The sequence below is a fragment of the Triplophysa dalaica genome, chromosome 7 (assembly GCF_015846415.1).
Source record: "Triplophysa dalaica isolate WHDGS20190420 chromosome 7, ASM1584641v1, whole genome shotgun sequence".
Classification (NCBI taxonomy): domain Eukaryota; kingdom Metazoa; phylum Chordata; class Actinopteri; order Cypriniformes; family Nemacheilidae; genus Triplophysa; species Triplophysa dalaica.
In genome coordinates this window covers 15,417,491-15,439,558 of record NC_079548.1, presented here as the reverse complement: position 1 = coordinate 15,439,558, position 22,068 = coordinate 15,417,491, and the positions used below count along the sequence as shown (strand labels likewise).

The 22,068-nt window shown below is 39.2% G+C and overlaps 4 protein-coding genes, 1 long non-coding RNA gene and 3 other non-coding genes across 9 annotated transcripts; 2 read left to right on the top strand and 6 right to left on the bottom strand.

The window, feature by feature from the left end:
- Positions 1-1,384: 1,384 nt before the first annotated feature.
- LOC130425761 (homologous recombination OB-fold protein-like) lies at positions 1,385-6,978 on the bottom strand. Its single transcript, XM_056752141.1, has 10 exons — positions 6,827-6,978; positions 6,609-6,662; positions 5,415-6,317; positions 4,894-4,977; positions 4,569-4,706; positions 4,012-4,120; positions 3,648-3,733; positions 2,484-2,603; positions 2,073-2,265; positions 1,385-1,715 (listed from the first exon to the last, which is right to left on the bottom strand). The coding sequence occupies exons 1-10, from the start codon at positions 6,854-6,856 to the stop codon at positions 1,657-1,659; spliced, it is 1,776 nt and encodes a 591-aa protein (XP_056608119.1). The 5' UTR covers positions 6,857-6,978; the 3' UTR covers positions 1,385-1,656.
- A 661-nt stretch (positions 6,979-7,639) lies between these two features.
- Positions 7,640-14,422, top strand: LOC130425763 (apoptosis regulator BAX-like). 2 transcript variants are annotated; one of them, XM_056752145.1, is made up of 6 exons: positions 7,640-7,745; positions 12,874-12,916; positions 12,998-13,159; positions 13,281-13,416; positions 13,508-13,612; positions 14,005-14,422. In XM_056752145.1, the coding sequence occupies exons 1-6, from the start codon at positions 7,715-7,717 to the stop codon at positions 14,101-14,103; spliced, it is 576 nt and encodes a 191-aa protein (XP_056608123.1). In that variant the 5' UTR covers positions 7,640-7,714; the 3' UTR covers positions 14,104-14,422. The 2 variants fall into 2 exon arrangements, with proteins under 2 accessions (XP_056608123.1, XP_056608122.1); XM_056752144.1 differs by lacking the exon at positions 7,640-7,745 and adding an exon at positions 12,006-12,105.
- On the bottom strand, positions 9,353-12,010 carry LOC130425765 (uncharacterized). Its single transcript, XR_008907094.1, has 4 exons — positions 11,653-12,010; positions 11,450-11,539; positions 11,285-11,330; positions 9,353-11,141 (listed from the first exon to the last, which is right to left on the bottom strand). It is a non-coding gene; the product is annotated as an uncharacterized LOC130425765 (long non-coding RNA).
- A 596-nt stretch (positions 14,423-15,018) lies between the features above and the next one.
- On the bottom strand, positions 15,019-17,284 carry LOC130425764 (40S ribosomal protein S11). Its single transcript, XM_056752146.1, has 5 exons — positions 17,195-17,284; positions 16,516-16,650; positions 16,257-16,332; positions 15,880-16,009; positions 15,019-15,206 (listed from the first exon to the last, which is right to left on the bottom strand). Exons 1-5 carry the CDS (start codon positions 17,240-17,242, stop codon positions 15,083-15,085), a joined length of 513 nt encoding a protein of 170 aa, XP_056608124.1. The 5' UTR covers positions 17,243-17,284; the 3' UTR covers positions 15,019-15,082.
- Positions 15,722-15,805, bottom strand: LOC130427017 (small nucleolar RNA SNORD35). Its single transcript, XR_008907265.1, has one exon. It is a non-coding gene; the product is annotated as a small nucleolar RNA SNORD35 (small nucleolar RNA).
- On the bottom strand, positions 16,126-16,206 carry LOC130427020 (small nucleolar RNA SNORD35). The gene has a single exon (XR_008907268.1). It is a non-coding gene; the product is annotated as a small nucleolar RNA SNORD35 (small nucleolar RNA).
- On the bottom strand, positions 16,401-16,478 carry LOC130427018 (small nucleolar RNA SNORD35). Its single transcript, XR_008907266.1, has one exon. It is a non-coding gene; the product is annotated as a small nucleolar RNA SNORD35 (small nucleolar RNA).
- Positions 17,285-17,926: 642 nt separating the features above from the next.
- On the top strand, positions 17,927-21,913 carry LOC130425762 (apoptosis regulator BAX-like). Its single transcript, XM_056752143.1, has 6 exons — positions 17,927-18,022; positions 19,154-19,202; positions 19,299-19,457; positions 19,608-19,743; positions 19,835-19,939; positions 20,450-21,913. Exons 1-6 carry the CDS (start codon positions 17,992-17,994, stop codon positions 20,546-20,548), a joined length of 579 nt encoding a protein of 192 aa, XP_056608121.1. The 5' UTR covers positions 17,927-17,991; the 3' UTR covers positions 20,549-21,913.
- Positions 21,914-22,068: the final 155 nt, after the last annotated feature.

Below are 22,068 nucleotides of genomic sequence, written 5' to 3'. Positions count from 1 at the left end.
ACGCGTTCACTGCAGATGCTGTATCTGTTTCTCTTAACCACAGCGCGGAGACATCAACAGACCTGAAAGGGTGGACTGAACATTATTTAACGGGATGGTATGAGCATTAAATTATGCTAAAATAACATCATGTTTTTCATGGTGTGATTTTTATAACATAATTCAAAAGGTTTTCTGTTAGAAAGGTTGAGTTCCACTACTGTGATTCTAGGGCAGTTGTTCTTAAATATTTTCATTGTAAGGCCTCCTTTGTGTGGGGTGCATCCCTTTGTCTCCTCAGACAAGCAAACATGCCATTAAAAGCCACTCACTCACCAGCATCTCTGTGACACTCACTGATACTGCTGACAGCTGTAGGTTCTCCAGACTGTTGATGACTTAATGAAGTAACAGAGACGAGACCCCTGTGCCCTGTTAACTCCAATAATGAGCAAAGTTTAAACATAGATTACCCATCCTCTGGGTCCTGGATGAAACTCACATTAGTTCTCCAAGTAACAAGAGACATCTGTGACATGCTGACAGATAACATTTAAAAGACTGTCTTAGTTCTGAGCGCTGTTGTGACACAGTTGTGTACTTTATGCTGTGTCGTATTGTAAAAATATCTCAAGAACAGCTTTATTAAGGTTTGAACATACACACGAGATGCCGCTAATTTAAAGCGTTTGAATGAAAATCTGAAATGCTGTATTTATAGTCACTGATAATGGTGCAATACAAGACGAGAATATGTGACCCAGGACGACAAAATCAGTCTTAAGGGTCAATTTTTTGAAACTTAGATTTTTACATCACCTGAAAGCTAAAGAAATAATCTTTCTATTGATATATGTATAATTGATCTTACCTTCCTGTAACCTAAAGGATGAGAGAGGATAGATTGAATATTTAAGCAATTCATTATCAAACACAATATGTCAGGGAAGACTGAATAAATAATCACGCTTCCACAGCTTTTTAATGCCTTGCGATGAATAAACCTCACCTACGAAATCAATAGTACAATTAGCAACACACTGTTGTGACAGCAAGGCCAAGAAAGCATTAGCACAGAGCAATTCAATAAGTCTTAAAATGAATAGAGATGATTACAAATGTAAAATTGTGAAGATATAAAGTAATGCTAACCACTCAGGAAGTCTTCCAGTAACCCATTGGAAAGCTTTTAAACAGCGTGAACAAACCCCATTATGGCAGCCACTCTGCTCGCATATCAAAAATGACAAATAATGCAATTCGAGTCCTTTAAGGGTGAATCCAGCTGGCTTCATTCTTAATGGCTGATAGAAATTCATAAGAAAACTTGCTGTTTTGATTAGTTGTTTCAGCATGAAATGAACATTGATCTGTGCAGACATGTTCCCCACACTTGTACAAAACCAGCTACAGGAGCATGTCGCATTTGTCAGCAAGACACACAACCACTCAGGAAGAGAACACTTTACGGGTCTCATTGGGTATTTATTGCTTCAATTTATGCATTAGAGAAGTGATTTATGTACATATTTACAAACGTTTAAACAAAACCTGAACAAAAGTGTTGATTAGCGGGTGTTGCTGTTTCATGTGTTGTGTTCAATAGTGTGTGGTTAGAGTATGTATTAATAGCATACATGGTCTACTGCTAACATTGTTTTTAAAGTGATGGTGTGTTTAAAGTTCTCCACCATATGACTCCACGGGTAACTCCCCGAGCAGCTCGTCTAGATCATCTTTAGAAGAGAAAAATATGCAAACAGATTAATACTTAAACCCCAAACTCAGTTCAGAAAATCTCAAAGACATTGCTGTACTGATCAATATCATACCACCCAATGAAAAAGAAAACCCACTATCCCTAAGATTGATACAGCCATAAGCTTTTTTCTAATTGTTTTAATTTTGTGTTAATTTGTAATTAAAATAATATGAAATGTTTGAATTTCAAATTACAAGAAAAGTGCATCACTGATATTAAAATTAAGAAATCATCATCTCAAATTATATAAAAATATCTTCCATTAAACATCCAATTGAATTCCTAGAAATTTAACTAAAATTACAATACTTCAACACACTCGATCACAAACCTGTGTCCCATGGTGTGTCCTCTGTTCGGCCAGACCCTTTCTGTGCTTTCTGTGTATGGTCTACACCAGCATCAGCCCTCTTTAACTCAACAGCTTTCTCACCCTCATCATCATCATCATAATCAAAGTGGAGCTCCATCTGAGAGACCGGGCCCCCCGCAGGCTTGGCGGGTTCGCAACAAGACGCAAGCTCCTGTGTGCACACCACAGCAGGAGCAAAACGAACACAAAAAATACAAAATTATCAATAGTTTAACTGCGCAGCAATTTGGAAGTCGAGAATCTGCTCAAAGCTTCGACCTATACACTGGAGACCAACATGTTAGGTTAATAGAAAAACAATAATTATAACTGGAGAAAGACCTTATTCCAAGGATGTCATCTTTAAATACACTGAAAAACATAACTCACCAGTGAAGGTTGGGATATCTGAGAGTTGTGTAGGACTCCATCAGGTGGATAAATCCTGAGAAGGTTATTGGGCGTAACATTCAAGTAGTGATTTCGATGTGATGGTGAAAACACGCCCACCTATGAAAGCAGAAAAGAGAACAAGGGAAAAAAAGGGAAACAGGGTTATGCACAGAAGGTCATGATCCAGCTCCCAAAACTGTAATTACACTATACTGGGGAAGCCAACCTTAATAGGGTGCCACATTTTTACACAAATCTATACATCCATACAGAAAATGTGTGCGAACCAAAAAGATCAGTTGCGTTTAAATCAATAAATCACTCGCTACTTGAGTTATATAGTTTGACATACCGCTCGCTCAGAATACAAACAAGAAACCACCACAGAAGCACTACAAGTGAATCTCTAATAGGAAGTGAGGTGAAGTAGGTGAGTAGACTTTATGATCACCATTTTACAGCACCTGTCACATTTATAATCCGATCTCTAGAAATCCAACTTTCACATTTAACCTGACTGCACGTTAGTGCATGAAATTATTTATTTATTTATTCTTTATATACACTGTATATATTCTATCTTTTTAATATACTGTATACATATGAAGTAACCTAGAAGATACATATATAAATGAATAAAACAGAAACAAAGTTCTTTGTTGCTTAATCTGTTGACATTTTTAATAGAACTTTAACTTGTACTTAATAAAACTATGGTTATCAGGTTGACTTGTAGGCTTAACTAACTATTATACAGTATACAATTATAGCTTCATTACAATATACAGTAGAGATGGTTTCAGTGGCAACAACATAATCAAATTTAATGTGGCCTAAACTTCTTCTGGTATTGAGAGAAGAATCAAAAGCTGTTGAGTAGTTGTAATTCAATTAATATACAATAAGTTTAATATATATATAAATTAAATATTATATATACATTGTTATGTTACAAGCCACTAGCCAGACAAATAACCAATCACAGACCGGCAGTTAACTTGGGCCCAGGCGTGTGCGTCCGATGAAACAGTCTATTTTTATGTAAGAGGGTATTTGATTGTTACAAACGAAATCAAATTGCTAATTTCTCAAAAACAAACTTGGTCATACCACCCACCCCATTGTAAACAGTACTGAAATATTAATGTCTAAAAGAGTTACTTGTTTGAGTAATAACACAGCTCCTGTCTTGAGCTCGCCTTGTCTCTCTTCCACTAAGCGCCGGTGAACAGTGCCCTGCATCTCACCTTTAGAGAGGGAAAAAAGAACTTTGATGAAACTAATAAAAGACTTGTGCTCAGTCAATAACCGGCTGATTTCAGATTCAGAACAGAAAGAGTTTATATGTGTTAGAGAGATGTGGTCATAACAACTGGACAAGAATCTGTAATCTTTTAGCATTTCTAATGTAAAAACGAATCAGCATCAAAGCAACATTTATGTGCACCTGCAATACAGCTTTAATACAGTTTACAAAAACAGCACAAATACAAAGAGAGACGGTGCAACCACAAGCGTACAGTACCTGTGGGGTCTCTAAAAACAGCTTTGGCATCTACATGCGTATGTGTGATGCTCTTCAACACAACAGCCATGTTAGGGACTTTATTCTTAGCCAGCTGCTTGAGCGCAGCCTGCAGGGAGAAGTGTGAGAGAAAGAGAACAAGTCACACGAAAGAACCAGAGAAAAACAAGAGAACGAGAGAAAAAACATAAGTTACAGTCACAGCCTCAAGGCCACTGGTAATGAATCAAATGAAAAGCTAATCAGCATTTGTCAGCCTAATGAATATTTAACACACGTTTGCCATTAGCAGAGAATAGTTATGACACACTGGGCAAAACACATTAAAATGACATTTATAATGACTTTAAGGTAACGGATGACAATGCTGATTAAGTTTGTGTTAATCATTGAGAGATTCGAGCGTCTTCATTAGTCTTGGACGCCATAAATAATATCCAAATATTTATTTTCAGATCCAGATTAAAAAATATATATCTACGGGCTAATATTGATGACACTAGCTCAGACAAGCCCATTTAAATACACAGCGTGCTCCAAAATCGAAAGCGGCTTACCTTGCGGAGTACCATGACAACACTGTAGGAGTGCAGGAAGCAAGAGGGGTTCCTCTCGTCCAATCCCATTTCAGTCTTCATAACTGCCCAAGGACCCCTGCTGAATTCATCTTCTTCACTCCCTTGAGAGCTTGAGACCTGTTGAGATGAAACGGACAAAACACCATTATGAGTATCACTGTCTCTGTGTGTGCGAGCATAAAATGGACAAAATCTTGGATTGGGAATAACACCACATGGGAATGCACAACTATAAACCATTAGTAAAGGCCGTTTACTGTTGTTAAGTGCAGAATGTAAAAGATGACGTATTGTATGCATTTACCTCACTTCGTAGACGAGCAACGGCTCCGTGTGCAGGGGTATGAGGAACTGACACAACAATGTCATCGAGGCTCTGTTCACTAACCTACAACACCGTAATAAAAACAAACGATAAAACATCGCTCCTTTGTTCACATTGTGAAAAAGCATAACAATCTCTTAATTCAAGGATAAATAATTCAGAACTGCAGAATTTTAACAGTACACAACACAATGTATTTTCAAAGGGATAGACCACCAAAAATATCGCAATTCTTTCAATTTTAACTCACCTTCACATCATTTTAAACGTGTATGACTTTTTCTGTAGAACCCAAAATAAGATATTTTGACGAATGTTGGTAACCCAACAAAACTGGCCCCTATTGACTTCCATTGTATCAACAGAACCCACTGAAATAAAATATCTTCTTTTGTGTTTCACAAAGAAACAAGTCACATAGGCTTTGAAAGACAAATGGGTGAAAACATAACAGTTGTTATTTTTGGGTGAACTATCCCTTAAAGTAGTGCTAAATCTACCTGTTGTGGTAAAGCACCTGCAGGCCCAGGGAAGCGACGCATTTGGGCTCGTGTCACTCTGCTCTGTGGTCTCTGAGGCGTCTTATTGGCTGCAGACACCAGCTGGACCAGGTGATTGGTCAGGACGGGCGTATTGAGCTGTCGAGGTGTTAATGTGGGAGAGGGATCAGGATTGGACACTGAGTGGAAGAGAGAACCCCTGGGCTGCAGGGGGGTCCTCGGTGCTGAAGGACCACTCCACCCTTGAGGCGACACAACTGAGGGTTTAGGAGTAACGGGTCTGGGAAACTGCGAGACTGTTGTCGCTGGACCCCGCATGAGCCTTGGATTCTGCATTGGGGTAGTAGGGTAAGACATATAAGTGGGCCCTTGCGCACTGGACGAGGGGTTGATTAAGGGTCGTGGCATTTCTGACACTGGGGAACTAAAGCTGCGAGAGGACACCGCCGGCGCTGCTCCACTAGATGCTGACGGTCTCATTCGTTTAGCGGGTGAAATGCTATCCAACGGCAAGTCTGACGCTGAATTCTTCTGTGGCTGAGAAACAATTTGAGGAACGCATTCATCCAGTTCATCCAGATCCACATCCCAGTCATCAAAATCATCCGGAGCTGGAAGGTCTCTCTGCGGGACACTGAGAGATGATGGGGGAGGGGGGTTTGTTTGGAAAGAGGAGGAGGGCTGCAGAGATGATGCTGGTGCTCGGAGAGAGGACACGGAGGATGATACAGAGCGATGGCCAGGGATGGAGAGGTCGCTCGAAGTTTTCACAGGGCCACGTGTTGGGGCACAGAGAGATGCTGATGTCCCTCCCCCAGGGTCGGATGATGGGTTAGCATCTTTTATGAATGCAGAAGCAGATGTGGACTCTGACACACATGACCAATCAGCTTCAAGCAAATCCTAACAGTGGGGGGGGAAAGCATGAAGAGCAATGCAAAAATGAGTTCACTAAGGAAAATAAATGCTGAATGTCATCGCCTTCATTTTAGCTAAACGGATGTCTTGTAACGTCAGCTATGTAAGTCATGGGTTTGATTCCCAGAGAGCAAACACACTGTGGCCTATAAATTGTTGCTTTTTATAAAAGTTTCTTACTTCCAAAACCGTAACAAACGTGTTATCTGTAAACTTAACAAAACATTGATAATATACATAATATGCAGACTGCTTTGAAAGTTATACAAGACAAACCTCGTCATCAAACTGTTCTCCGACGCTGAACAAGCCAGTCCACTGATTACAAGCCTGTGTCAATAAACAGAGAGTAACATTACAGCACATCGACATTAAAACCACATTAATTCGCCTTATTGATCACTATTCTATAAAAACATGTTCAATATATCCAAAACATCTTACTGACTGATATGTTTTTCACAAGCATGTTTCATGCTAATGTGTAATCTTACCGCGGCTGTCATGTCTGTTCTGTTAATCATGGATGCAGTTGTAAAACATTAATCGTTGTTAACGTTTTATTTTTATTACAAACGGATATGTGAAAACAAACAAACAACCAAAAATACTGCACTAAAAGTATTTTTACATCTCAGCGCCGCCACGTTCAAACGCAGATGGCGTAATATGTGACGTGCATGTGACGTGTGTTTAAGGGCGTGTTTAACATCGGTACCGTAGCGCCATCTACTGGATACTCTTGTCTCAACAAATCAGTTGTGTAAATAAATACAGACTTGTGTAATTACTTGATTGTTACGTTTGAACCGCATTTTGAGCAATTGAACGATATTAACTATATTAAACACTGTACTGCCTCCTTAAGATGAATTGTATATATGTAAAATGCGTTTTGTATGCATTAACGTGAAAGCACTCATTTAGAGAAAGTACTCTTAGTGCATCAGTGGGGGGGGGGGGGGGGGTATTAATACGTGATTTATACATACAGATCTTTTAAGAAATCATAAGACCGAATTTTCTCAATTCTTTCTTGCAGAGGAATCCTAGCACATGTTATTGTCACACTACCACAAACATTAAAGTTTTCTTCCACAATTAAAATTAATAGATGCAAACACTATATTCTATGACATGTAACAAAGACACTTGTCGAAAAATCTCAGAAAATGTATTTCTAGTAATTAAAACCATTTCATTAGTTATTTTTCTCGGTTCCATATGCATAATCCAGAATATGATCAAAATTATATAAGATAAAACTACCATGTTGCATAACACAGCTGGTAAAGCCGGGGGACCATTTTAAACTGGTGAAGCTGGTTTGTCCAGTAGGGAATGAACATATTTAAGTGTTAACAGGTTATATTCATGCTAAAATGGCAGCACTCTCAGTTGAAGGCTATACAGGTGAGTGTCTCTTTCTTTTATGTTCAGTTTTTTCACATGTACATCATCCTAGTATGTATAGTAATTCACACATATCCAGAAATGTCTGTTTATATACAGACTTCAAGTGCTGACATTTTAAATACTTGAGTACAGAGAAAAATAAGTCGATTTTTAGTTTTCTCCAATACAGTTTGTAATAATAGAGAATTTAGCAGACCTTGTGTTGTAATGTAGAGTTATTATATTATAGACACTTGAAAATTACTGCAAAACTGTGGATAACTTAAAACCTACTTAGGTGCTCTTGTCATTTCAGTGCATCAAACCCCAACATAAAATCGCTCCTATGCTATTTTATATTATAAATACAAATATTAAACATATATTTAAATATATAAAAAATCTATTATTAAACGTTTATTTTCATAATTTTTGCTGTCACACCATAGGAAACATGTACAGTTTATTTGTCAATTACACATATCGTTTACATACTAAAGATCAGGTATCTATTTTGTAATCAACATATTTGTTTTAATTTTGATGTTTTAATTTCTCTTTCTATATGACAGCTTATTCATTGATTATTGTCATGCATCAACTTATCTCACCAAGTAGGCAAACAAACATGTGCTATATTATACAAACACTTATGAACATTCTTTCTCACTCGGCCCGGTCAACCAAATCTCTCACCACATTCAAAAAACTACTTAAAACCCATCTCTTCTGTGAATACTTGACAGACAAAGAAAAAATCTTTCTCTCAACAGGTAGTGGTCTAGCTTTTGAAACCAGTAACTTTGTATAGGCACCTACTGTATTATTGCTCCTGTATGACATATCGCTTATGGCTCCCTTAACTCTTTGTAAGTCCCTTTGGATAAAAGGCGTCTGCTAAATGACTAAATGTAAATGAACTGAGTCTGACCACACCTGTTCTTTTAGAATCTTACGTGCGCTGCAAAATATACTGTGATGTGTTTATCTAGACTTTAAGATCAAACCTTTGTTTTATCCTTGCAAACATGCTTACACTCTTTGTATAATAATTCAAGAAGGAAAATGACAGCTCTCTTTAAAACTGAGTAATGCTCCTCGGCCAGCTGAGAGGCTTTTCCTCGCGATGCCATGCGGTAGTTGTGGACACTCTGTGAAAGGATTGATCCGCCCCCTGGCGATGGGTCCTCCGGCTGAGGACGGTCGGTAGCGAGTCCCCCGTTCCCTGCGACTCCCCTTCATGGCAGACGGCAGGAGGCTCTGGCCCACAGCGAATGACCTCTCGGACAGCAGCCACCCCACCTCAACCTAGGAGCACGGCAGCGAGCTCTCCATTCCACCTGCTGTATCCTCGCTCCAGAACTATCGCCTCGGGCAGCCCCTCGCGGTCTTTGCTCTTCCACGCTGCCCGACCTCCTCAGCACCGTGATCCGCCTCAGCAGCGAGGCTTCTCCGACAGCATGTCCCTTCTTCCTCCCGAGTTTCGGCACCACTGTAACAAGTTCAAGTAATGGGAAGAAGGAGGCGGGAACCGACGAATGTTAAACCAATGTTTTAATAAAATAAACAAACAAAAAACTGAAAGTACACAAACATAATTAAACATAACAAAGTCCAGGCCTGGTCCTCTCTCGTCGTACACTCCTCCCGCTAGTCCTTATATGCCTCCGATCTCCTCCGTGAGAGATGCGAGACAGGTGCAACGCGCAGCTGACACTCATTATCACTCGCGTCACCGGCCTCGAGTCGTTTCCTCACGGATCTCATCCCACCTTGCTCGTTACAGTGTCCTTTTGGAATAGTCTACGACCGAGTTCCCCAGTCCTGTCCTGCATGCCGTGTTGTTTGGTTAGTTCATTTTAAGTTACTTTGTACTCCAGTTTTGCCTTCTTGTTGGAAGTGTTTTGTTTTAAATCTTGTTTTTAGTTAATTTTTGCTCCCCATCGCGGATTTTGACCTTCTTGCTATGGAGGATGTCATCAGGCTTACTATGCCCACATGGATTGGCTAATAAGGGATTCATTCATAAAAATGTTGTACTGTTGCCATACTTCACTTGAAAATGTGTCACTAATTAAACAAGTATATGTTTAATCAGGTTTTACATCCCTAGAGAGACATAATGTCTAAAAAAAGGGGGGATTAGGACACCAGAAGGGCTTAAACTCTGCTTACACATTTAAGCATATACCACGAATACTACATTTGCAAATGCAAGTCTACCATTGTTTTTTTGGGAAGAGGTAAGTGTTTCTCAATCCCTCCTTCTGAAGGTATCAAAGACTGCAGCCTCACATTCGCACTGCCACCAGATCTGTTTTTTTTCTCATTTGATCCAGATCTGTTTACTGCATGTCAGTGTGAACAGGACAAACCACTTGGAATCCGATCTTTTTAAATCTGATCTGAGCCACTTCCATATGTGGTCCTAAATCAGATACAGGTCTGATGTTTCGCAATGCGACCTAAGTCTGAACGGTCATCTCGGAATTCATGCAACTTTTACGTCATTCTACATCGACCCGCGTCAAAATTCTGGGCCGGTGCAACCTACCGTGTCACGTATTTAATCGTAACAACATGGAGGAGAGCAGGGACTTAAGTCAGTGGATGGACAGTGAAGTGCTAGATTTGATCCGCATTTGTGTGAGTGGGATTGTCTTGCTGTGAGAGTCCTTTGGAGAGGCGCTTGCGGATATAATTAAAAGTATCCCTTGACATCCTAATATTGTGTTATTTATTTGGAAATAAGTTATTTACATCACGATCCCACCACTCCTGGCTCCGATTTCGCATCAAAACCCACCTCCGTACAGAAACGGCAGCAATTTGGCCAAAAAAGTGCCATGGTTAAAAGTTTTGCCTTTTCCCTCTGCTCCTTGTTCTCCTTATCATGCTGGACCGGCATGAGCCTTGGAATCAACATGGTAGGTGTAGACATATGGGCCCTTGCGCACTGGATGAGGGGTTGATCAAAGGTCGTGGCATTACTGACACAGAGGAACTAAAGCTGTGAGAGGACATCGCCGGTGCTGTGAGAGGACATTCCACCCTGCACTGGACAGGGTGGAACGCTGTCCAGTGGCAATTTTGAGGCTGAATTCTCCTGTGCTGTGAAACAATTTGAGGAACGCTTTCATCCAGTTCATCCAGATCCACATCCCAGTCATTCAACATCATCCGGAGCTGGACGGTCTCTCTGCGGGACACCAAGAGATGATGGGGAGGGTGATTTGTTTGGATAGTGGAGGAGGGTTGCAGAGATTTGGTCTAAGGTTTTCACAGGGCCATGTGTTTTCGCTCGGAGAGATGCTGATGTACTTTCCCCAGGGCCCCATGATGCGTAAGCATCTTTTAGAATTCCGAAGCGGAGGCAGATGTGGACGCATATGACCGATCAGATTCAAGCATATCCTAATGGGGGGGCATGAAGAGCAATACAAAAATAAAAATATTGGATGTCAGTGCCTACAAATACATACTCTATGTAAACTTAGCAACTCAGTTATAATATACAGACTGCTTTGAAACGTAGATGAGACAAATAAAAGCCAAACCTCATCGTCAAACTCCAACGTTGAACAAGCCCGTCCACTGATTAGCCTGTGTCCACAAATCGTGATTAACATCAGCAGCTCATCATCGACATTAAAAACGCATTAATTCCCTTAAATGATCATTTCATGACAACATATTCAATGTATGCAAAACATCCAACTTACGTTGACTAAAGCCTGCCTCGGCGCCGCCACGTTCAGCGCAGATGTCACATATATTTAACGGCGTGATTAGCATCTGTACAGTGGCGCCATCTGCAGGATACGAGTCGTTTAAAACTATAGACTTTATAAGTAATACGACTTAATACTGCTTCCTTATAGCGATATTTCATCCAAAATTCTAAAATGTCCCATGTTTTACTCACCGTCAATGCATCCTAAACGAATATGATTTTCTTTTGGAAGAACAATGCAGTCCCAGGTATGATTTTACTTCCAAGCGGTAGAATGGCAGTGGATGGTAGTTGACTTGAAGGTCCAAAAAGTACATCCATCGATCAAACAACGTCTCTGTGGGTTTAACGAAGGTCTTCTGACGGGAATCGATGCGTGTGTTTGAGAGAAATATTCATGTTGACAGCGCAATATAGCTTGTTAATCAACCGCCGCGTTGAATGTTGCGCCGTCTAGGGAGGACACAAGGACGCAGCCTTTCGAAACGAGACAGCTGTATAGCTTTCGTTATCCCTCGGGCTGTGGGTGCAGGAAAACGGAAGCTTGACATTAACGTAAGTAGCGCTGTCACTATTGATATTCTTTAGTGTTCTTAGGATACATTCATGCTAATATGGCAGCAATGTCAGCTGAAGGTTTTACAGGTGAGTGTCGATCTCTTCTATGTCCATAAAACATATTTAAGCTTTTTATGTCTTGTGACATGTATGCAGATGTTTGTGTAGTCCAGGGATATCTGTTCATATTTCAAATTATTGACTTTTAAAAAACTTGAATAAGATGATTAGATTTTAGTTTTTCTCCGTTACAGTTGTTAATAATAAACCTTTTTATTGTAATGTTAAGAGGAATTATATTGTAAACACTATGGATAACTTAAAACCTAACTTAAATATAAACTTAAACCCGACATTAAGCTGTCTTAATGTCATTACAGTACACAATGGTTAAACACACCAACATGATTTTGGGGCGATGCCCCAAAACTCTTTTTAGATAGGCAGCACACAAGGTTTTGTGACACAGCCTACGATTTGTGTACCTGTATCTTGTCCATACAAAAGATCATGTATCTATTTTTCATCACTCCTGTATCTATTTTTCAACATGTTTAATTTTGATGTTCAATTATGTTTTCTTATTGATTGACAGTAAATGCATTTACTTATCTCAGCGAGAACTGAAACCAAACATGTGCTTATACAAACACTGACGAGTCAACCACATCTGCTATTTGAAATCAGAGGTGTGCTGTAAAATATGATGTGACTTTTTTTCTCTAACTTTTGGCTTTTATGTACATTTACTACAAACATGTTCACACTCTGTGTAATAATGTTCAATTAAGCCAAATTTCACACCTCTCCTTAAGTCGATGAGTAATTTAATTTTTCTATTTCTAATATCTGAAGGCATTGATCCGGTACTAGACCTGGGAACTACACTTCTCAAAAAGTAGGTTTATTTTTCTTAGCGTTATGGCTTTCACTTGTGTGTTTGCTTCATTACTTTGGACATCTCAATCCTCTCTCCTAGCTTCATCTATGTGCAGGTTTGTCGCAGTGGAGACTCTTTTATTGCTGAAGTAACCCGAAGACAGCTGGGTGCCCTGGAGTTGAGTGACCCTCATCATAAACGTCTTCTACAGTGTTTGCAGAAAATTTACGATGAGTTGGATGGAAATGTAGGGCTGCAGATGTAAGTTAGTGCTGAGATGAGTTGTTCGGTATAAACATTGCTGTGCTCACAAATGCCAATTGGATGGCATTGTGTTTCAACTCAAAGAGCATCATGCATTGTCATTGTCGTTTTGTGTTAGGATGTTGAACGACTCTGGTCTTCAACCCACTCAGGAAGTCTTTACAAAAGTTGCTCGCGAGATTTTCTCAGATGGAAAGTTCAACTGGGGCAGGGTGGTGGCACTTTTCTACTTTGCATGTCGGCTTGTCACAAAGGTGAAGACAGTATTGAGCTGCTCAGTATTATATTGTTGCGGTGCATTGTATTGATTTGATGTATTTAACATTCTGACTCATTTGCTCACAGGCTAATTCAACAAAGAATCCTGAAATCATCAGAACCATCATCAACTGGACCATGTCGTTCATTCAGGAACATGTGATTAACTGGATCAGGGAACAGGGTGGATGGGTAGGTCACTTCCTCACATAATCAGTTCCTTAAACCTCTAAAGAGTGCAGAGTGATTTAGAATCAATGTGGCATTGTCACAGAGAACTGTATTATCGAAATATATTTTTATTTAATATACGTGTAATATTAAACTGCAACAGTCATGATGACTCGCATTACAGATGACCCTGTGTTATTAATTTTGAGCGTTTTTTTATCAGGGATTGCCTTATTATCTTACTGAAATGGACACATGATTATGTCAGCAAAAAAGGATCACTTTAGGCAGATACGGTTTATATTTTAATTTAAAACGTATTTTGAAAACAGATATACTGTTAAAATAATAAAATTGTCAGTTCCTAATTGCCATCACTCTCTTAATCGCAAACATACTATTCTTCATCCTAGGAGGGAATTCTATCTAAATCCGGCGCCCCCACATGGCACATCATCGGGGTCCTAATTGCAGGAATTCTCGCCACTCTCCTGGTGATTTGCAAAACTTGAAGGCACACAGAAAGTACAAGGAATTGGAGGTTATTCAGTTTAGCAAAAGAGAAAGAAAAGAGGGAAGAGACCAGAGGAATGGAAAGTTTTTGACTAAAAAACTAAAAGGTGTTTTAAGATCATTCATATTCTGTTATTTTTTCTATATTCGATCATAAAAGTGTTGGGTTAAGCCTCTCAAGCATAAATGTAGTGTTTGCAACTTTTGGTAAGGAATACAATACCGCAGTCGACCAATCAATCAGCATTATGGTATTGTCCTAGTCTTCTCAGTACTATATTTTTATTGGTTTTAAATAAAAAAACACTTTGCTACCTATCTTTTTTATTCATTGTTTATATTGGATAAAGGTTATAAGTTTTTCATTGATTATTTTTTTGACAGTGCCTTTGCCTTTTACGAGCCACCACTCTTTTTCCACAATTGTGTACAGTGATGATCTTATTGGGATTATCTTAACCCAGGTTTTAGTTGAAACAATTACTTTTATATCACTTTCTAGATAATTTGGTAAACACATCCCTGAAAGGAATAAAAAAGAAAATGCAAGGTTGACCCTGGTGCTATGGTTGACGCCAGTTTACAAAATGCCCAGTGATTGGCTGATGGGGGGGGGTCTCTTTCAGTGATTAATTTATAGAAATATGATAGAACAAGCCATATATAAATGTTTTTAAAAGGGTCACAAACCAGATCTCTCTCGCTTTCAAAATAAACAATTTCTTAATATGGGGAAACATTCATAAATTAGGAATATACTGTTGAACAAGGGCAACAACTTCAATAGTTATCAATTTATATACCAATAATACTAATTCTCATTGGCATGCTGAATAAGATGAGTTGATGCATTTTGTATCAAACTTCACACTGAAACCATAGATTCTCAACTGTACATTCAAATCAATGAGAAACATTATTAAAGAACTTTTATTTTCCTTTTCAATACAGAGGTGCCATGTTGTTAAAACAACACTTCTAGAACTTCTGGAACTGCTTCTTGGCACCAGCTGCTTTGGTGACCTTCAGGACATTAAACCTCACTGTCTTGCTAAGAGGTCGGCATTCTCCAACTGTAACGATGTCACCGACCGTCACATCCCTAAAGACAGACAGAACATTAGTAAAACAAACTTAATTCATTGTACGGTATTCCCAGGCACTAGCTAAAACTAGGGCTGGGCGATATGCATCACGATTCGCACCAATTATACAGGTCTAAATCGATATGAGGTTTTATGCACAGCATTTCCGTAAACGTCTGTTTGATCAGAAGGAAGCACTGCTCGTCTGCTTGATCGAAAATCACTACGCGATAGTCGTTAAGAAAGTGTATTTGAAAAATCAACACTCATCTATCATCACTATAAATCTTCTTTAACATCATAAAAATACCTTAAACGGTTTGAAGAACAGCAATAGAATATGACCACATGCCTTTCCTGGAACTAACCATTTTTCTTCGGTTTCCCATTTTTGGAGTTTCGGCGCAAGGGCTTCTGGCTTTCGGATGTGGCGGCATTTAACCGCAAGTCATTGAGAAACTGAGAGCATAAGAATCGTACGATATATCACCCAGCCCTATCTACAACCACAGAACATCCCAATATTTTATTTTTTGCTGCATCAGTGTTGCCATAAGGCAGTGTCGTCAGAGCCTGAGAGACTTGGAAGACCATCGTGAGAAAAACATCATTTGCAGCCGAATCTTATTTAGAGCACATATACACAAAACATTTAATGTGTTAAAGCACATACAACAGTAAGTGTTTAACCTGAAGCATGGAGAGAGGTGAACAGACATATTCTTGTGTCTCTTCTCAAAACGGTTATACTTGCGAATGTAATGCAAGTAATCCCGCCTGATGACGATGGTCCTCTGCATCTTCATCTTGGTAACCACACCTAAAAATAGGTAACAAATTCAACAGTAAATCACAAGTTTAAATCAGGTGGCACACAACTACTCCTGTAAGACATAAATAGATATAAATGAAATATGAAAAAGTGCTTCGAGATACTGGGAGGCATCAGTAAAGCCATTAGGCACTATCCTCAAAACTCAAAGTTCAGAAGACCATCGTGAGAAGACATCATTTGCATCCCAATTTAAAAACAAGTCTAAAAAGATTTACACAAAGTGCATACTGACCGGAAAGAATCCGGCCTCTGATGGACACATTTCCGGTAAAGGGGCATTTCTTGTCAATGTAAGTGCCTTCGCTTGCCTGGGGAAAGTACAACATGACAACTTTAATCATTTGAACCGTGAAGTGGTCACAACATAATTGCATGTTTAACTGCATCAGCTATGCCAAAGGCAGTATCCTCAAATACTTTAGGAAGACCATCGTGAGAAAAGACATCATATGCATATTATGGAATAAACGCATGCATAAACACAAATGTACCTCTCTTGGGGTTTTGAAGCCTAACCCAACGTTTTTGTGGTAACGTGGGAGCTTCTCTTTGGCACTTCCTTCGCCGGTCAGAACCCGCTTTTTGTTCTGGAAGATGGTGGGCTGTTTCTGATAAGACCTCTCATTCTAAAAGAAAGCACATAAATGGTTAAAAAGGGGGAAACGCCGAATTCATGTTTCCCAAAAAAAAATACAACGATGTAAAAGCAAAATTGCAATACTTATATAAAATAACCTCAAAACAGGCATCTAAACAAGTTTTCACAAGAAGCGTTGGAACGTTTCGTAGAGCAAGAAAAGGCTATCCATGTGCAGCCGTACCTTGCATACAAATGCAGTTCTTCAGTCAACCAATGGGCTGGAAAATCTAGTTTAGCTAGTAAAAATAACGCTGCGCTCATTTTAAGATTTATATTACGGTAATACGTTTCAGAAAACACGTCTTGTTGGTCAGACAGACTAGGCCGCAGGAGTTTCCGCTCAACAATGCTTCCCATCGGACAGGCGCGGTTTTAAAGTCGGTGTTATAGTCCTAAAAGTAGTCAATTAACTCATATATGCTTCGATAATGTCTTCTTTACAGATAATCTACACGCATTTGATGCTTTGTGCTAAGGTGTAACGTCAAATCCTTCACGTTATACCAACCACGCCGCTCGAGCGTACGTACCTGTATGTCCGCCATCTTCGCAAGCCGAGACGTAAAAGGACAACACATGCGCGAGACAGACGGAAGAGAGATTTTTACCGGATGTGACGAAAAAAGTGAGGGTGGGGCTGCGGGAAACTTGCTCGTTCTCAACTATATTAAAATATATTGGACTTCTCTTAACATTGTTTCAGGTCTAAAAACGACTGTCTGTGTGTAGAAGAATTAATATTTTTTAATTTTTTATTCAAGCATTTCGTTCGCTCAAAAATGTGATTCAACATATTGGATTTGTTTAGGCTTAGAAAGCAGTCAGTACGTCAACTGTATATCACGATTTACAACTTTTAACATTTAGAAAGAATGACATGGCAATCGAGCAGACTTGTAGATCAAAGCCATAGTAATGACTCCCAAGTTCTTTTATTAATGTTTCATATGGTTGTTTATTACAACATTCAGACAATCATCTATTGACAAAGGCGTGTTATTAACATGCCAAGAATGCGAGTATTTGAATCCGTTGCGTACGGCGGTGACATATGTCTGGGCGGTACTAACATTATTCTGTCTTTACATACCTTCACAAATGCTTCGCTTTTGGGCTTGACTAACATTTTATATATTGATATAACATATAAAAGAACACTCAAATGTGAACAGTCAACCTCAGTAAAATATAACAAAAAAAAAATGTTTTCCCCTCAACCCCATATTATAACTTAAACTAGTCTCCAGCATCATCAGCCTTTTTACTTCCTGCTAAACAGATACGTCAGTAGGAAGCGTTCTCCTTCTCCGCTTATATTCATGCTAATATGGCAGCGCCGTTGGGTGGAGGCGATAAGGGTGAGTGTCGTTTTTATGTTTTGAATAATGATTCAAGCTAGATTTATTATTTGTAACATATACGCCTAAGAGATGTTTGGGTCAGGTGCTTTGATCGACATCTAAATATTTGTATATCACGTAAACAGGGAGTTTGCTTACTACCGTCCCGTGTCACAACACCGCTGTCTGAAACATGTCCGTACATATACCGATCACCGGCCGACCAGCCTCTCAGATCTGCGGTTCTCCAACGATCAATACGAGAAACAAATAAACAGTTACACATTAATAGTGTCCAGCTATGTCCTTTAACAATGCGCTGCCTACATGGACAATTGTTTTGTTATAAAAGACGAATTTCTAATCATTTCAGCAGCATACAAGCGTTACGCGTAACGATAACGCGGATATGATGCCCAGCAAACGCAAAGTAGACCGCTGAATCGGTTTTGAGACGCAGCCTCTATTCACATGCTCGAAACCGCGATGTTGTTGATTTCTGGAAGAGGTGACATCATCGTTTCAGTGTAGAGGGGGTGTAGTACAGATCCCTGTCTATGTTTAGATTACGAGTTAAATTGCTGACGTTTTAAATACCAAGAAACTACTTGAAAAGAACAATTTATCTAGACAGGATTTTAATTTTTACACTCCCAAATGACTTACTTAAACAATGTGGATAACTTAAAACCTGGGGGCAATTCACAGTATCATTGGTAAACGTCACAGCTTTGGACATGCCCCACAATTTCTACACGTTTTGAAACACATCCTATATATTGTGTATATGAAGTCAGGTGTCTTTTTTAAGCCATTTTTGGCTTCTGAAACTGTGAAGGCTAAGCAGTCACACGTTTTTTTCGTCTCCATAAGACAGCTCATGCATATTAGTTTCTTTGCATCAACTTAACTCACCAGGAAACTGAAACCAAATGTTTGTGCGCTAAATTATACATACACTGCTGAGTCACCCCGACCACACTCTCAAAACCGGACCTGTGATGTTGTGAACAATGCCAAAACTATGCAGTGACCGTTTATCTAGAAAGAAGTTGATATTTAGCTCCTCTCACAATTTTTGTGTAACACCAAGAAGAAGCAAAATCTCATCCCTCTCTTTTAATAATGATGATGTTTTTATATCTGAAGGCAATGGCAATGACCAGATATTAGACTTGGGAGCTGCACTTCTTCAAAAGTATCTACTTTTCATCTCCAATTTCTTTTTTCCCATGTCCTTATTTCTTCCTTTGTTGTTCTTCATTACCTTGGTCATCTCCCCCCTCTCTCCCAGCTTCGTATATGAGCGGGTTCGCCGCCATGGTGACGGTGATGCTGAGACAACCCGGAATTACCTGGGAGCTGTGGAGTTGTGCGACCCCAATCATAAACGTCTTGCACAGTGTCTGCAGAAAATTGGAGATGAGTTGGATGGAAATGTGCAGCTGCAGGGGTAAGTTGGGTTTAACTGAAAGGATTGCTGTAAACGTTTCAGGAATACGTTTTTTATTATTATTTCATGCTGTGCTCAGAAATGCCCACTGGATGGCATTGTGTTTCAACTCAAAGAGCACCATGCATTGTCATTGTCGTTTTGTGTTAGGATGTTGAACGACTCTGGTCTTCAACCTACTAAAGACGTCTTTATAAAAGTTGCCCTCGAAATTTTCTCGGATGGAAAGTTCAACTGGGGCAGGGTGGTGGCACTTTTCTACTTTGCATGTCGGCTTGTCATCAAGGTGAAGACACACGTGACCTGCTCAGTATCATATTGTTGCGTTGCATTGTTTTGATTTGATATATTTAACATTCTTCCTCATTTGCTCACAGGCTATTTCAACAAAGATTCCTGAAATCATCAGAACCATCATAAACTGGACCATGACCTACATTCAGGAACATGTGATTAACTGGATCAGGGAACAGGGTGGATGGGTAGGTCACTTCCTAACACAATCGGTTCCTTAAAGGGAGAGTTCACCCAAAAATAAAAAATCTGTCATCATGTACTCACCGTCGGATTGTTCCAAACCTAAATACATTTCTTTGTCATTCTAAATGCAAAGAAATATATTTGGATGAATGTCCGTAACCGAGCAGATCTTTCCCCCCCATTGACTCCCATAGTATTTATCATCCCTACTATGGCAGTAAATGAGGGCGAGATCTGCTCGGTTACTGATCCGTGGGTGAGTACATGATGACAGAATATTCCTTTTTGGGTGAACTATCACTTTAAACTTGTATAGAGTTTAAAGATAGAGAGTCATTTTGACTCATGCACAAGTGGGATTTAGCCATTTATTGCTGAATAAAACAAAATCACTTTTTCAACAGGTTATAGTTATGTGTTGGGAACTTTTGGCATTGGAATTTATAAGACTACAAAATGTCTTGGTAATTTCTTGGGTCCTTTAACCTCAACTTTATCCTTTTTCACCCTAGGAGGGAATTTCCTCTTACTTCGGGACCCCCACATGGCAGACCATTGGGGTCTTTTTGGCTGGAGTCCTTACCACTGTGCTGGTGATCCGCAAAATGTGAAGTCGGAATCTGAGAGAAAGGTGAAGAAAGAGAGAAGACAGAGTTTTGACAGTGAACGGAGTGTGAAACAGACCAACAAAAGGAAACAGAAAGATGAGGGGAAGAGAGCTGTGGAACGGACAGAGAGACTTGATGTCAAAGGAGAAGAACAGAGAGAGTGAGAGAGGTGGAGTGAGTAAAAGTCGAGCCAGATGCAGATGTTTTGATTAACTCTTGTTACTCCTGAGCCTGTGGCCTTACTAGTCTTCACATCAATCTCTGTAATATTTGCACTGAAAATGAACAAGGGATTAATTCCTAAATTCAGGTTTAGCCATAATTTTAGGTATTTATTATTTGTTTGGGGTTATGGGTATTCCGGTCATATAGGTTAAGAGACTGGATACATAGGGTATTTGATTTAATTTATTGTTTTTTTTCAAGACTGACATTTCTTTATCTCATAGTCCATGTAAGTTTCCGTCAGTCATAAAGAAATTGATTTGACAAGGATTTATAATTGTGCTGTAATTGTTGCATTATTGTTATATCTGAAAGAACAGTAACGGGCTCAGGGTGAATTCTCTTAAAATCTGAATTTCTCCTCTCCTCATTTCTCTCTTGTTTCTTGGTCTTAGTCTCCCTCAGTTAATGACAATACTATCATCTGAAGGTTTGTGCTTCAGCGATAAAGGTATAAGGTTGAGCCTCTCGAGCAGAAATGTAGTGTTTGCAACAGCGTTTTGGGCACAGGAATACAATGCAGCCAACCTCACGCCGGTTGTGGTATGTGTGCATGTCCGAGTTAACATAAGCAATGAGCCCTTCCTAAAACTATATAATTCTGGTGACTCTTGCATTAACATTTCTAAGCTGTTTTTACACAATCTAAATCATTTCCTTATCAGACAGCAGAGTTACCTGCCTTAATATCCAAAGATATAGGAAAATCACGTGTGATACTTGAATGAATTGCTGTTCATTTTGCTCAAGCTGGTGTAAACACTTAAGAATTGAAGGGATCGTGTGGATTTGTAGAACCCAGACTTATATCTTGGACTTTTGGTTTAGCTTATCCCTTTGGAAAGTCTTCTCAGTACTGTATTTTTAACGTTGGTTAGTCAAACCCACAGTGCTACCTTCAAATGTCTTTTTTATGTTTCTTTAATTGTTGGTTGTTTGGATAAAGGTATCGTTTTCTTTTTTATTGATTCTTTTGTTGACAGTGCCTTGGCCTTTTATGATACTTGCCACCACTTTTTCACTTTTTACATCTTTGTACATTGGTATGAACTGTGCACCCTAAGGAAGTATATGTACTGTGAGCCCATGAGTTTGTTTTGTAAGATGTTAAATGAAACAATAAATTGTTTTTATGGATTTAAATTTAAAAGTGTGTATGTTTTGTTTGTTTAAAGAGAATTTACTGGACACAGCTAGTCATCCTATGCTTTTACAATTTCCACATTTCATTGGAAACGGACATTACGATTTTCATGTACTTTCTGAGCCACCAAAAACATTCTGTTAATTAAAGTTAT